General features: G+C 39.1%; 1 protein-coding gene across 4 annotated transcripts in view; it reads left to right on the plus strand.

Annotated features, from left to right (window-relative positions):
- RFX4 (regulatory factor X4) overlaps positions 1-16073 on the plus strand; it is an 88051-nt gene that overhangs the window by 36406 nt on the left and 35572 nt on the right. For all 4 annotated transcript variants that reach the window (XM_026795949.2, XM_026795948.2, XM_074539290.1 and 1 more), the window contains 4 exons: positions 7796-7857; positions 12522-12735; positions 13584-13661; positions 15436-15599. In XM_026795949.2, the coding sequence (XP_026651750.2) occupies positions 7796-7857; positions 12522-12735; positions 13584-13661; positions 15436-15599 (518 nt within the window). The remainder of the gene's footprint in view (positions 1-7795; positions 7858-12521; positions 12736-13583; positions 13662-15435; positions 15600-16073) is intronic.

Here is a 16073-nt window from a genome sequence, read left to right on the forward strand (position 1 = left end):
TAGCTGCATTGGTAATTCTTTCAGCTTCTCTTTCACTTTTATTTCCAACACTGATTTTTGTTCTTGTTTGTTTTGTTACCCTGTATGTACACTGGTTTTTAGTCAGGACCCTCGAAGATGTAATCTTCCTCAACTGCAGCGATCTGTCCCATCCTCCGTGTCCTCAGTTCATTGCTTTAAATTTACTGGGCAGTGCTAATTCCCCTGCCGTGCCCTGCCACATCTCTCCCCCAGAGCACTGAGACACTTTGCATCCTCATGAAGCTGAGTTCTTCCCAACTCCCATGTGCCCCCTGGAGGATAAATACTTTCCTCTTCTGATTTCTTTCTTTTTCTTTTTCTTTTCTTTTCTTTTGGGGCTTTCCTGTGTGCCCCGTGTCTACCGTGTCTTTTGACAAGCAGTAACATACTAATATTTGAAAAGGGAAACGAAGGTTGGTGACACTTGTCAGGGTGATTTTCCCCATCTGAGGTCCCTTTACATCATTTTGGCATCTTAAAGAGGTTTAACATGGATGCATGCTCTCACAAATTTTGTTGCTCCGACTGGCTTTAATTGAAAATTACATTCCAGTGAATGCATTTCACTAGATAATAGGCAAAGTTCACAATAGACTTGTAATATTGGTTAGGAAAGAACCTTTTTTCCCCAGTAGTTTACTTTGCTCCAGTGAGGTACAAGCTGTACCAGCCAGACTCCTTTTTCATGATGATGCACTGTGTCTATGCCCAGAAGTTTTGCTGTCAGAATTGTTCCTCCAAGCATGACTAGGATAAATAAGTTTTACAGTTTCTTGCTGTTATACTATATTATTTTAAAGTTTGAAAAGGGCAGAAAAGACCTTTATTGAATCTTCTCTGGTAATGACATTGTGATGTGATTGCATTCTGATTTGTCTTTGCATTGAAATGCACATATCAGGAAATTGCCTGCTGTTGTTCGTAAGGAGATACTTCTTCTGAAGATGTGTTTATTTCTTTACTCTCAATTTGCTCTTAAGTAGCCTCAATAGTAACTGATACAGCAAAGCCGAATTTACTCTTAGTGCTCTCTTCTGATGGATTAAAACAACACTTGCTCTATTATGAGCAATTTCTACAACACTGAATACAAAAATAGAACTGGGGGAAAATATCAATGTAAATGTGAGAATGTCGTTTCTCTTATTGCACTGAATGAGTCTGTCACTGCTATCTGAGCAGTCCCTAGTTTCCCTTCATCCCTTTTGGACTGCTAGGATTCCTGACTGAAGAATAGTTACCACCAGTATGAGTTTTCTTCCCAGCTCTGAATCTTCTAGGCCAAGATCCTCTGATGAGACCATAATAACACAAGTCCTGCAGAAGCAAGCAGTCATGCTGATGTGGGCCATGGTGATCCTGCAGAATAGCTGTAATAGTCTTTGCTCCCTTGGCTCTACTTAGCTGATTCTTTCAGTGTTGCAGGTTACTGACCACTGCCTTTTTCTTTTTGAGCTTGGGGAGTAAGAAAACAAGTGAGGACACCTCAGTTTCTCTGGAGTGACTGTTGCTTTCTCAATACCCTACAGAAATGGGACTTTTAGTGTTTTGGCCACTTCAAGCATCTGGCTTCCAGTTATGCCTTAAGCATGGATTAGCCCCAGGGCTGCTTTACCTCATGCCTTGTCAGCACGCCCCAGAGGCTGTGCTTACAGCTCAGGGTCTGCCAGAGTGCAGGGATCCTGGCGCTCAGCCTTTTCCCACAGATAGGCTGGGTGATGGCAGGCACTGTGCTGGCACCAGTACAGAGCAGGGTGAGTTGTGCAGGGCTTTAGATCTGCTTGGATTCAGCAAGTCAGCACCAAAAGTGGGTGCAGCTCAGCTAAGGATCTGAGGCAGAGCACTCAGTGTTTGCAGCTTTGTTGGGGTGCAGTAATCTGTTTGATCATGCCTTAGGCTGAATTCTGTCTGGCCAGAGGAACTGCTGAAGGAGGATATTGTTTTATGTAGATGAATTTGAGAAGCGGTCTCGCAAGCTTCATTGCAGTGTCCAGTTCAGTCGGAGTTCCTCACAGAATCTAATCTCCATAGCAAGCAGAGTTGGGCACAGACATTAGACAAAAGGCCAGCAGATTTTTCTGCCTTGCTTTGCAGTGTCAGTTGAGCCATATCAGTGCAAGAAACAAGTTCTTATCCTAGAGTTAGACCATGCCCTATTCCAAAACTTAGGAAGGTAAGTGGAGAGAAATGGGAAGGTTATTGAATCTTGACAGACAACAGATCTGCGGCCAAGATACTGAGCCGGTACACTGCAGCCTTCCCTCCTGGCCACGCAAGTAAACAAGCAAGGGGTAGAGAAGGTATAGACACAGTCATGCCCATTCTCCTTTTGTTTACACAGTTTGGTGGATTTGAGAGACAGAAATGGTGTTTCAGGCTACTTTGATTATGTTCTTTCCTATCAATGGATGTTTCTTGGTGCAAATTTTCTTGACCATTTCCTCAAGACAATATGATGCTGAATCAGCCCCACGCCATTTTGAGCCGAAAGGAACCTCTTAACACAGGTGTTAATAATAACACCTGTCTCAGAGGAGTATTTTGAAAAGCAGTAAAGCTGATGGGGAAACCCTGGAAAGACCCAGCAGGAACAGTACTGGGTCAAAGATGAATGAACCAAAGACCCTTTCCCTTAAAAGACTGGGGACATCAGTATTGCTTGTGTTTCATAGCAGTGAGAATAAGGAAAACATAGCTCTGTGAGAATGCAGTTATGTTTGTTATCACTGACTTTTTCCTACTGCCAAGGCAAAGAATATTAAGACTGAAACATCACAATAGAAGTTAGTAAATAAACACATATCTTCTATGCCTCACTTCACGAAAGAAAAGCATGCTGTCTAGATATGGGACCTGAAACCTGAATTGAGAGAAGCAGAACTAGGCCCTGTTATGAAGAATTGTTATGGGAGGAAAGAGAATTTATTCCACAGTATGTAGAATCTCACTAGAATCTCACTGAGCTAGGGAGTGCACTGCCTGGAATCCACTTCTCATTCTGGCAGTGTGAATTTGCTGGGTTGCCAGTTAATTTGATCTTATTTCTCTGCTTTGTGAAGTTCTAGAAGCAAGGCTAGAATTATATCAAATAGAAAGGAACATGAGTAATGAAGAATAACATCCCTCTAGATCAGGTGCATCATGCCTTTTGAAAAGCAGAAATTTAAAACATTCTAGTGGAAAGACATCCTCTACCTGTTGCCCCAGAGTAAAATTTAATATTTTGACAAAGGAGGGAGGAAAAGGGTTATTTCTGAAATTTCCAGACGTCTCTAGTTTCTTCCATCCTTACTTGCATGAAGACAGACACATAAGATGCTTTATAAGATTTCTTTTCTCTGATTTGTTTTGACATATCATAGATGATTTTAGATGCAATAATTTGGAAACATAGAGTTCACCGTTTGGTAGTGAATGCAATGAGGAGTGATGGGTGACAGCATGGTGGTGAAAGCAAAATGTCCATGCCCATGGCAGAGTGTTTGGAAAAAGAAGATCTTTAAGATCCGTCCCAACTCAAGTCATTCTGTGATTCTGTAATTCCTCATTTAAACGCTGAGCCTGGATCTGCTTGTGTTAGAATGTTACAGAACTGGAGATGTGGGGAGAGAGGCAGGGGCAGAAATGACAGTAATGAGGTTGAAAGAATGCACCCTTGCAGCCATTTGTGGGTAACAGAAGGAGCTCCTGCAGTTAGCAGTGCCTAAAATTAATAAATTGTGCAGACTCTAATACAGACCCTTACAGGATCTTTTTTAGTTGTTGCTCATAAAGTTTTCTGTGTTTTACATGGATGCTCAAGAAGCCCATTTAATTTTATTGCCTTAAGAATAACCAAAAATACAAGTAACTAGATATTTAATTCAAGTTTATTCAGACACCTCTGCTAGGTTTAAAAAGCTTAAGTAGGATAAAAATCATGTTATCTCCCCATGTGATCGACCTGCACAGATATTCCAAAACCCATTTGTCAGGATTGTCTGAAGCAATGTTCAACAAATGCTAACCTGGACATACTAGTCCTCTGAAAAAAAGTGTAAACTATATATATATACATATTGTTTTATAATGTAATGGCTTTATTTTATGTATGCAGTAAGCACTCACCAGCCTTGTGAAGGCTGACCTAGAACAGAGACTAGACAGAGTGAAAGAATAAAGTAGGTATTTATTAAGAGGCCTCAGATAGATACACCTTGGGCAGCACAACCCAAAATGGCCACAAAATGGACGACAGGTTCTCACACTTTTGTAAGTTTTGGTCCATTAGCATATTGGAACTAATTTTCCAATTACAATTTCAGCCCATGAAGTCCCATCCTTCTTGTTTTCTCTCTTTGGTCCACCATTGTTTATGGTCTTGGGCCTGAGATCTGGATAGGCTGTCCTTGGGTCCCCAGAGAAGGAATTGTTTTGTCTACCTATTCTGTGAGAGCTTACTGTCCCTTAATATGAAGCCTAGACTTACACACTAAAGCAGAATAGAATCTGGAAAATATAAAATCTAAAACCTGAGGCATCAAACAGTTCTTCGTGTTATTGCTTTTAATTAAGGAAGGCATAGAAGATCTTTGGTAGGCAGAAGGCAAGATCATGTGTTAAGCAGAGTACAGAGAAAAGAGAGGGAGAACACATTGAAGTTCAGTAACTGAGAAAGAAATTGCAGGAACTATTTTTTTCTGAGGCTAACATAGTAGGGACAGAAGCTATTTCCATGTGAAATTCCTGGTCTACATGTGTTTCAAAACTAAAAATCAGGTAGCCTAAAATAATGCCCAAAAGTCAAAATTGCCATTTTACTTAGGTGAAATTTAATTAGGAAAATGTAAAACCTGTACCTTTTTACTCAGCAGTTTTTACTGGGCAGCTGGAATTATGGTCACTTTGGAGAAGTGTGAGACGAAATTTTAGCTCCACTGAAGGACAGTGTTAGATTTTACCGCTGTTACTGTTGAGAAGCCAGAACTACTGTGAGAACAGGGACTTCCCATTCAGAAAATAGCTCAGACTGCGTGGTCTGGTCTTGATTCATTTGCTTGTGCAAACCTCACTGCAGTGATGGGAGGAAAATGATCCAACTTAGTTTTCAGATCCAAACCTAGATTTTCATGTCTGGCAATTAGAACCCACTTCCCTCCCCACACAACTGTAAAGTTAACACATTTTGTCTCTAGAACTTTAAAAGCTAATAGACATTAAACCAAAAATTAGATACTTGTGCAGTGATTTTTCAGGTTGACAATGATAAAATATTTTTAAAACTACGTATTTGGTTCTCTGCTTTTTCCACTGATTTCAGCACACAGTGAACTCCACTTTGTCCTGCCTGATTTCCTCTCCCCTTTCAGAGTAATCTTCCTGCCTTTACCAGTATCATTGCACAGAGATTGGCATAAGCATAGCTGAATATAAACATTTATATGAACAGAGAGTTCTTTTAGTACCTGACTTGTTTCATTTCAAACACAGACATTAATAACCATGCATATATGTACAAGCACCTAGGTGTAAGCATACCATTTTATATTTTATATATGCAACATTAGATAAAATAGTCCTGACTCTTTTTCCAAAGCTTTGCTTGATTATTCTCTTTTTGGGTTTTTTTGTAAATTACTGGGAAATTGTGTTCTAAGTGATGCATACTTTTAAGATACATTCTGAGAGGTGTATTTATTTCAAATGTACTGGATTTGAAAAGCAAACAAAGAAAAGAAAAAGGGATCATCTGATCAGCTGCTTCATTATTATTCTGTTTTCCTGATCACCTCTGCTGTAGTATGTAGAAATTGGCTGATTTATTTAAATCCCAGTAACTCCCACAGCATATGGTTCATAAAGTAGCATTTACAGTTTGCATTGTAACACTTCACTGCTGCTAGGAAGACTTGAAAGTAATACGGTTTGATGCTGTTCCTAGAGGAAAAATAGAGGAAAACTATCTCTAATATTAAATCAACTGCTGTAAGAGCTGCTTTTGGACAGAGATGGTATTTTCTGAATGACAACTGACACAAAATAACTCCCCCCAAAAACCAATCAAAAAACTAACACAACCAGTCTTTAAAAAATCCCCTAGCCCAAAAGAAACCATCCTCAGAAAGTAGTTCTTCAACACTGCCTTTTTTTCCCACAGCCTTGTGGAGCCCCCAACCCTGTCTGCAGAAAATGAAAGAGAGAGGGGTGGGATTAATGTGTAATTAAAGGGAATTTGGAAGGCTGAGATGTTGCGGAATGTTAGATCAGTAGCTGGAACAGCATGTGGTGTTCTTTAGGCAGGCTTCATTGAATCCATACAAAAAAAGAAAGAAGGGCTGCTTGCCTGTCTGCTCATTTATCAAACAGCTAGGCTGAACTTTCACAGCTCCACAAAAGTGTTTTACTGTTTGCTGAAGTTTTGCCCCAGAAATTAAAACTGAACAACCTAGCGACTCTGAGTCTTTGCTGCATTTTTGACATCAGCCACCTTGTGTAAAGCTCTTGGAAACCAACTTAGGTCAATTTTTATGTGATACTAAGGGAAGATGGTTGTACCTTTTTTTGTACCTTTGTTGCTAAAACCCCCCAAAGAGTACTGAAGAAATGGTCAAATATGTGACATTGTAATGTCTATATTTATATAGCACCTTTTGATCTAAATACGTGTTCCAAAGCTTTCAGTCATCTGTCAGGATTAAATATTTATCAGGGAGGCAAAATGGGTAATGGAGAAAAAATCTATATTATTTAATCAATTTTAATTGACTTTATTCCTAGTTGAACAGTTATATTCCATCTTGCAGGCTTGTTTTCCTTTAATATTGGTTGGTGTTACCCCTAAAGAGGAAGCATTTAGTGATTTATGTAACAAAAACACAATTAAAATGGATTACAGATTTTAAAAGGAAGGAACTCCTTTGCAAGTAAATCTTCAAGGCTTACTGCACTTTTTGTTGCATGACTATTCTGGCAGAAGACTTTTCCTACTACAGCAGACCCCAGTGAGAATCTGGTTGAATCCTTGAAGGTGCAACAACAGCACCTTCAGCAACAACAGCAAAGCTTTTTCCAGCAACAACAGCAAAGCTTTTTCATCAGGATTAGCTTGGTTGATAGAGTCTCTGGTGACTTAAGGCACAATCTACATTCATTGATTTATTTCCTTAAATGCAACTGGTCCTGAAGAAGTTTTGGTTGCAGTAGCAACGTTCTTTTAATGTCTGCTGACACACTAGAGCTTGGATTCTTAATGACATCCTGCTGTTTCTGAGATCCACTTGTTTTCCATAGAGGATGAATTGATTATGAGGTATCTTTACAAATGCCATGATGAGTTTTCCTTGGTAGAGGTGATGCCCCTGTCAAAAACCGAAACCTTTTTAGAGAATCATATTTTAGAACAAGAAGTGTTTAGTGGCTGGTTTGTGAAGGTCTGTAGAGAATTTTGTTGATCCTGCAAAGTGACATAAGTAGTAGGCCAATTCTAATTACAGTTCTCCTTAGTTAAGAGACAGAACTAATCTCAGATTTTAAAGGTAATATGTTCTATTCCAGTAACTTCTGAAAGTATTTAAATTAATGGTAGTTAATGAAATTATAGTGACATTTAAAATATTTCCCCTCCCCTTCAGAAGTGGAATAAATCAAGAGCTTTATTTCTGATTTCTCCAACCACATATTTTGTAGACATCACAGTACAGTTTTTCTACTTTTTTGTCTTAAAAGTCCATATTAATTTAAGCATTAGTAAGTGTGTGTTTCCATTTGTCTTAATATCAGCTCTATCTATTTGCAGATAATAAGACAACAGTTTCCACAACTAACGACAAGAAGACTCGGAACAAGAGGCCAATCAAAGTAAGCAGTGTATGGTATTATTATCATCTCTCACAGGGCCCCATCTGGCTGGAATGAGAACAGGCACTAATTTGTGCAGTAGGGAACTTAAAACAACTTTGGAGGTTCTATTGTAGTCTTTACATTATCTTATAGATTCAGCAGTGATCCTCTAAAGGTGGTCATTTTACTCATTTGATTAGCAATATTTTTCATATTGCTTTTTATCTCAACTCACTTTACACAATATAAAGGACATGCACACTCAGGAGTAATGGCGCCACTGTTGGAGGCTGGGAAGTAACAACAGGTTAGCGTCACGTTTCAGGCTAGAGAACAAGTGTCAGAACACTCTTAAAAACTTAGGAAGAACATGCATTGATCTAAACTGAAACTGCTCACAAACCTGTATTTAACCACCATTTTTCCCATGTAATGAAATCCAACATACCTTTAGGTGACTAAAGAATTAACTTATTGCCTTGCCCAAAAGATAGGTTTTTCTGAAAACAGTTCATCCTAATTCCAGATTGAGAAACTGATTCAGAATTTAGAATGTGGTTTCTGGGATATTTGACTTTTTCCAATTGTTGATAAGTTGTGATTCTACCAATTAATGTAGAAGATACTACAATGTTTTTACACTTTTTTCTGCTTGTGGACTCCAAGAAATTTTTCCAGGGGAGCTTTGAATCTTTTTGTAGCAAGCATAAGGCCCCTCACATAATAAAATCTGCTTTTCTCATTAGCTTTCACCGAATCCTACAGAGTAGCAAAAGTGTAGTGTCTATAGATCACAAGTGAAAAACTATGGAAGGGGAAATGAAAATGTGAAATGGTGTGTTTGAAAAATGTTGTGGGTAAAGCTTCTCTTGCAAAATAAAGCCTGTAAAACACAATATGGCTAAATGCTGAGAATTAAATATTCTATTAGGATGGAGCTTACATACTAAAGCTAGAATGAACTGCTCTTTAAAGAAAAAAAGAAACTAAGATGCTAAAAGAAATGCCATTGAAGACAACTTTACTGTGGCTCTACTACTGTGTGTAGCTCTTCTACTAACTGGTCCATGCAAAACAGTATTTCTTTGATGGGACGAAATGTTCTTCCCTGTTCTTCCCCCCAGCTTGATATTTCCTTAGTTTTTATAACTAAGATTTCTTTTTCTAGAGCAGACATATTTAAGTAGCTAATTGAAATTTCATTTTAGGAATGATCCCAAATGGAAATTCAGAGTTGCCATAACACCACTCATCAAAGCCACCAGAAATCTCTCAGGTGGAAATTCTGAGCTAGCCCAACAGCATACTAGGAAAGAATGATAGGACCACAGTAAGAGAGTCAGGATTTTGTACTGAATATAAGTTTTGTGAAGACAGAGTGAAAGTGTGTACAAGATGCCTTGTGGACATATTCATATGAATACCCCCTATTGCCCATCAAATCATCCTGGCATCAGCTGCAACTTTTGTTACTTGTCCTTACATTTAATGAAAGGAGTGAGGACTGCTCTATTTCCAAACCAGAATTCCTCCCACTCCAGGAGTCTCTCAGAGGGCAAGACACTCTTCATCTGCTAACTAGGGGTGCCTTGCAACTCCAAAAGCTGTCTCTTTACTCTCACCGAGACTTAATATTTCTTGCACAATTTCCCTGTAACCTGCCCGCCTGTCAGAGCAGCTTTCAGGTCACATACTCCTTTCACGCCACTTGTGCAATGGTTCTGCCCCCTGTCTAGCAAATAGGGTTTCTGTCATGCACACAGAGACTACCTGTGTGCTATATTTTAAGAAAAATACTCTCCTTGGTAGACGCAGCACAGCTGTAACTGAGCTCTGGTTTTGTTTTCAGAAACATCTGACTGCATTCCAGTTGAGTGTTACATAAAGAAATTACTTTAAGCATTAACACTTCAGTCCCTTTATCACCAACTGTGCTGACCAATTGCTGCCAGTATTATTTTTGTTCCACTTCCCTGCTACTGCCAAAGGGAATTCAGTCATAGAAGTGGTTAAGATTATCTGACTTCACACTGTTCTGCCTTCAGTCTTTTTATAGCACAGCTGCCTTGGAACATTTCTAAGTTCTGAGCTGCATTGTTGGTGCTCATCAGTGGAGAGCTTTCTGTTTTGCAGCTGGTTTATTGGTGTGAGCATCCAGATGCAGCTGTTCTCTGTCACACTGAGCTTAGAAACAGTTCCACCACAGGTGAGCCGTGAGAAGGCAGCTGAACATAAAAGCCAGCTTCTTCCTGTGTTGTAGTCTGAAACTCTTCAATTTGGTACACAAGGTGTGAGTGGAAGCTACACTGTGTGAAGGGAATTTTGCTCCTTTCTTTAAAGGAATGCTGTATATAAGAGATCAATGAGGGTAAAAAGTATTTCACTTAAACACAAAAACGATTTTGTTGTCTGCATATTATTCTTCTACATATCAAACTTTCAAGCCCTGTTTATTGAGCTAAGTTGAAGGGGTTTTTTCTGATAGGAATACAAAAAATAATTGGAAAATAATCTGTGTAAACTACTTCAGTGAATTTTTGCACTTTGGGATAGTAAAATTAATGAAAAAAGAAGCTATGTAAATAATTTTGGAGTTAATTTTGCTGCTGCTGTCTGTGTGATTTTAAACTCCATGAAAACCTCTTTTGTGCAGTTTACTACTAAGTGAAATATACCACGAATTAAACACTGCACAGTGAAATTCTACTATATTTTCCAGGCTTGCTTTTTTTTTTTGCTTCACTGATTTACGACAAAACTTGATACAGGACTGACCCCTGTTTAAAGTTTAAATTATGTTTAAATTATGTTTAAATTAATTGAAATTTAAATTATACAAGCCTCTCAGTCCTACATGCTCTTTTTCCCTCTTCCTGCCCTTCCCTGAGCAATTTCTGCTGCTGGCTCCCCAGAGCATTTCCTTTTGGGTTCCCCCACCCCAGATGTAGCACATAGGCTGTGTGTGAGTTTTATGGCCTTTATGTTCAGTGCACGCCTGGCAGCTGCCAGGGACCAAACTGGGCACTTAAACCAAGAGCTAGAGGTGCTACTCTTCAAGCTAAAAAAAAAAACCAAAACAAAACTTCTACAGCTGGTGTTGTAACCCTTTGCCATTAATTACCTGTAAGAGGTTAGGAACATTCTGGAGCCTGGTTTCTTGTACGCAATGCACGTTTTGACCTAAGATCTGATGGGAAAATTTGGAGACAATGCTATTACTTTCTCAGGTATTGTAGCTAGGAAATTGCATTCATTCCATGTCAGTGGAATGTTTTAAGAAATGTCACTTGGATTATTTAATGTTGAGTTCAAGATAGTTTTTATTTTTAATGGAAAGTAGGGAATGCCCTCAGTAAGTATGGCTAGGAACCATGTACTAGAAATTTCCTACATCACTCCAGGCCTCCTCTCAGCCCATGTCTGCTGATAGAAGAGTTTGGGCTTCCAGCTCTTTGCCACTATTTTCTGCTGGGGATTATGATATGCACAGGTCTGTAGGTGAATGACTGTGAGCAGAAAAGGAAAAGTCACCAATTAGTTTAAACTACCATCACTTACATGCTACTCTTTAATTAATTTCATTGATGACCTTTGTAGAACTGCCTCAAGTGAATTTGTGTCCGAATGAACAGATTTGGTGTCAGCACTCTGAAGTAGTAACTTACTGAAGAGTCAAAGAAGCATCCAGAGATGGAAATTTCTTGTGCCATCATAGTGTGATCCAGAAGACAGTCTCATGATCTGATAGGCTTTAAGGAGAAAAGTGGAGGATCACTGAAAAATCTGTGTAGGATTTGGCTGAAGCAAAAGTATACTAGCAAAGCAATCTTGTGATGCATTTTGTAGTCACAACTAATTTAGTTGATGGGTTGGGCCCCTGCAGCTGAGAAACTGAAATGAAAGTTAGGAAATTACAGGAGGACTAAGGTGAAATCTCTGCTGCTTTGATGCAAGAATTTTGCTTGATAACCAGTGCTTCCACCAGCACCTATAATAAAGCTGAGTGGTAGCACTAACTTGTCCCACAAGGCCACCAATCTGTTTCCATAGCACAGCCACACTGTAATGCCCAGAGCGGCCTCACAGACAGAGTTAGTGCTGGGTCCTATCTCTCACCGATCAAAGCCCAGTGCTGGATGCTAGGGTATGAAGCAAATAATTGTAACAAGCATTTCCCCCCCTCTTTTATTTGAAAATTGAAGTGTTTTCAATTTTTGAAACTTTTCTGATCAACTCGTTTGCAATAAAGACTTGTGCTTTTCAAACCAACCCTCAACAGCCTGAGAGTCAGGGAGCTGAAATAACAGCAGAAGGGCTGGTTCAGAGGATCTGTAGCTCTGCTTATTGCTGAACTAAAGGAGCAGCTGCACAGCAGAGCTCTGCCAACAAGTAGCGTTAGGATCCTTTTCTTTTTTACTAAGAAGTTAAAAAAGTGGAAGTACATAATTTTCCTGCCCTATAACATAGTCATGTTACTTTTACCATAAAGATTGAAAATTGGAAGCTCAGTATATTACCATAGTGTTCTGCTGCTGAATCAATGCTTGCTAATAATGTATAAACTATTGCTCAGTCTTTTTTGCTGTAGAAATCATTTGCATTATCAGTTTCCCTTACCTCTATGTATTTTTCTTTAATTTTCAAACAATCTGCTTTATAAAATACACATCTCTATGTATCAGGTACCATTATTATGGGATTGCAGTGAAAGAAAACTCCCAGTATTATGATGTGATGTATTCTAAAAAAGGAGCAGCCTGGGTCAACGAGACGGGAAAAAAAGAAGTAACCAAACAGACAGTGGCGTATTCACCACGATCCAAACTGGGAACATTGCTGCCAGAGTTTCCAAATGTCAAAGATCTAAATCTGCCAGCCAGTCTGCCGGAGGAGAAGGTAACACTTTGGAAATCTTTTCTCAGGTTGTCTTGGTTTCTTTTTTCCCCCTGCTTTGGATGAAAGCTTTGTCTAATATATAAAGACTTAAAACAGGAGTAAGTTTAATAATGCCTTGATTTGATTTATGGGGGGCTGAAGTACCTAATTTAATAGGAAGAAATATCTTCTCTTAAAAAGGAGAGCTGACACTACCAGCTGTACAATATTTCTAACACCCATGTATGTTTTTTAAAAAGTTACATTACATACAGCAGGGCAACTTTTAAAATTATGTGACATTTGAGAGCAACTTTTAAAATATTTAGGCCAGCCCTCTGATCTGTGAACACACTTGATGGCAAACTGACAAACAGTTCTAATGCTTTCTTGAGTAGAGAGGGACCTAGTGAATTTCTTCTTCTAGAGTTGAAATTCCGAGAATCCTATTTGCACATATGACAAAAATGTTCTGGCTCCTCTTGGCTGAGCTTGCTAGGTTTCTGGTTCTATTCACATGTGTAGTATCAATGTGAAGTAGACAAAAGAATAGGGTTTTTTAGTTCTTTATGTCCTAATTAGGGCCACATTCTCGTCTTTGATCTCTCTGAGGCTTTTTGCTCCTCTTACATTTGAAGAATCCTATTGACAGAAAAATCCATGAATTCAAAGGGAGAATTTACTTTTGAGAAGAAAACTCATCTTACACCTAATCTAAGTACAATTTAACTTATTTCATTATTTTTGCAGTTGCACATCGATAAGATAAGGAAAAAACTTGCTTTTTCTGTGCTCTGTGTTCTGGTATCTTAAAAGAGGATTTCTTAAAGCCAAATGATCTTTTGTGTGTCTCCTTCATTCTTTTTCAGGTTTCTACCTTTATTATGATGTATAGGACGCACTGTCAGAGGATACTAGACACTGTAATAAGAGCAAATTTTGATGAGGTATGGTTAGAAACTGCAGTTGCCATTTAATGATCCATAAGGTATCAATGGATTTGAGACCTTATTTCATATGTTGTATTACAGACTTAGGGGTTTGTGGTGCTCAGTGCTTTTCAGGAACAAGGAAAAATGGCTGTACTTGAGTATCTAATATGTGACTGATAGCACTAAATCTCACTTATAATGCTGGGTGAGTTGGAGGAACAAAAGCAACGAGGATGTTTTTGCGCTCTGTTCTCCAGCAGGATTAAGGTAGCAATATCCCCTTACAAGATGTTGGACAATCCAGTTCTTACAGCTCGAGAAGTGCATCCACCACAACTTTTCGAAGCTTTTGTTGGGACTGAGCTGTCTGAAGGAATTCCTCTCTGTGCTCAGCAGAGCCAGGGCAGGTGTCACAGCAACAACAGTGGGCTCTGCTGGTCCGTTAACAGCAATGCAGAGTGGTGGGGAGATTACAGCCTCCCAGATATCCCAGAGAGCCGGAGCTGAAGTCTCCAGTTGCTCTGTTGTACTGCAGTGCAGCTAGGAACACACACACTGCTCACCAGTGAACACCATCTCCTAGAGATGTTTAAGGCTTGTACCTGTTCATACCTCACTGAATTTGAGGGATTGCTAGAAGTGCACGCAGACAGCTCTATCATTACAGCTGAAAAATAAAATGTTACTGGAGTGCAAGCAGGTTTATGTTACATGAGAAGATGGCTTATTATCTAGGATAACAAATCTGGCCGTAGAGATACAGAGGACCTGATTAAAATATGATATTCAGATCCTGGAGAAAAAAAAAAGGGTCTTTCAACTCTCTCTTCTGAACAATGGAAGAAAATTCCTTGCTTTTCTTCATTAATTCTCACATTCTTTTGGTTTAAATCTAGTTTTGCACAACTGTACTAAGTCTAGAATTTTCCATGTGAGAAAAATACTTGACACATTTAGGTGGACAAGTCTCAGAATAGTTTCTTAAGAGCAAGATGCTGTATTTTATTAGGTTTATCAGGATCTCTGATAGGAAAGGGGCTGAGCAGCAACAATATATAAATGGGAAATACTCTTTGCTACACATGGTGTGATTGCTTACTTCACTACAGCGTGTGTGCAGAAAGTTATAATTCGAGAGTGCTGGTGGAACTGATCATATCATTCTCTGAATAACACCTTTATAGCCTACATTGAATTTTTTAGAGGTATATTTTGCTGTGTCTGAAATCTCTCCTCTATTTTTAGGGTTTTTTTGCCTTTTGCCACTTTTTCTCCACTTTCCTTCATAGTGGAGGAAAGATAAAATCCAAAAGTGTAGTGTTTCTTTCCAAAGCAAAGACAGAAAATGGTATATTGATCCTTGTAAGCCATTTGTTATCCTCTTCTCCCTTCCTCCCTCCACCAAGGCCTAGATTGCATTCCTTTGTACACAGGGATAGAGTGCAAAGAGAGAGAAAAAGGCTTGACATGTGGAAGCCAAAGAGCTAAACTCACCAGCCACTGATGAAAGATAAAAATCCAGTGATTTCCATGGGTGTCTCTACTGCAGTGACACAAAGACTCCCAGTCAGCAGCCTCGAGTGTCTCCACACCTTTTGGTTGATTATCCCATTTTGTGCTGCGTTACAGTACGAGCCTGTGCAGTTAAGGAACATGCCTTGTCTGTGTTGCACCCCATTAGCCCACCTCTAAAACAAAATCTGTCTAAGCATGATCATTTAAAGAGAATGGTATTTGTGGCCTTTGATTATTTTAATTTTAACATTCCTGCTTCTTCTTGTGATTGCAGGTTCAAAGTTTTCTTCTGCACTTTTGGCAAGGGATGCCTCCTCATATGCTGCCTGTACTGGGTTCTTCAACTGTAGTGAATATAGTGGGAGTTTGTGACTCAATTCTGTACAAGGCAATTTCTGGAGTTTTGATGCCAACAGTACTACAAGCCTTACCTGACAGGTAACTGACCCCTTCTAGCTCAGCTGTCTTTGTTATTTTCCTTTTCTTCAAGAATGACACCAGTTGTCAGAGAGCTGCTTGCTGCCACCTGTTTTCTGACTTGAAATCACAGTGTCATTTGAAAGGAGTTGAAGAGCTTACATGCTCCTGAAAAGATGTTCCAATTTTAACAAGATTTGTATTATGAAAGACTTGGAGGGTTGGGGTTTTTTATGTAATGAAGGATACCACCTACTTTTTGGTTTCTTAATGTTCAGCTAAACCCAAACTGAATTCGCTATTCCAATCCATGTAGTATATTTCAGCTGGTCTCCTCCTACCTGGCGTTCATGTGAGTCCAAGAATTCTTGTTCATAGAGATAAAGCAGGAAAGAGCAATCCACAGCAAAAAAGTGTAATCACTGAGTGTAGTCAACATGTTTTCCCTTCTGTTTTTACTTGTGTGCTCATCAGGAAGCCATCTTTTTCTAAGTA

The sequence above is a fragment of the Zonotrichia albicollis genome, chromosome 4 (assembly GCF_047830755.1).
Source record: "Zonotrichia albicollis isolate bZonAlb1 chromosome 4, bZonAlb1.hap1, whole genome shotgun sequence".
Classification (NCBI taxonomy): domain Eukaryota; kingdom Metazoa; phylum Chordata; class Aves; order Passeriformes; family Passerellidae; genus Zonotrichia; species Zonotrichia albicollis.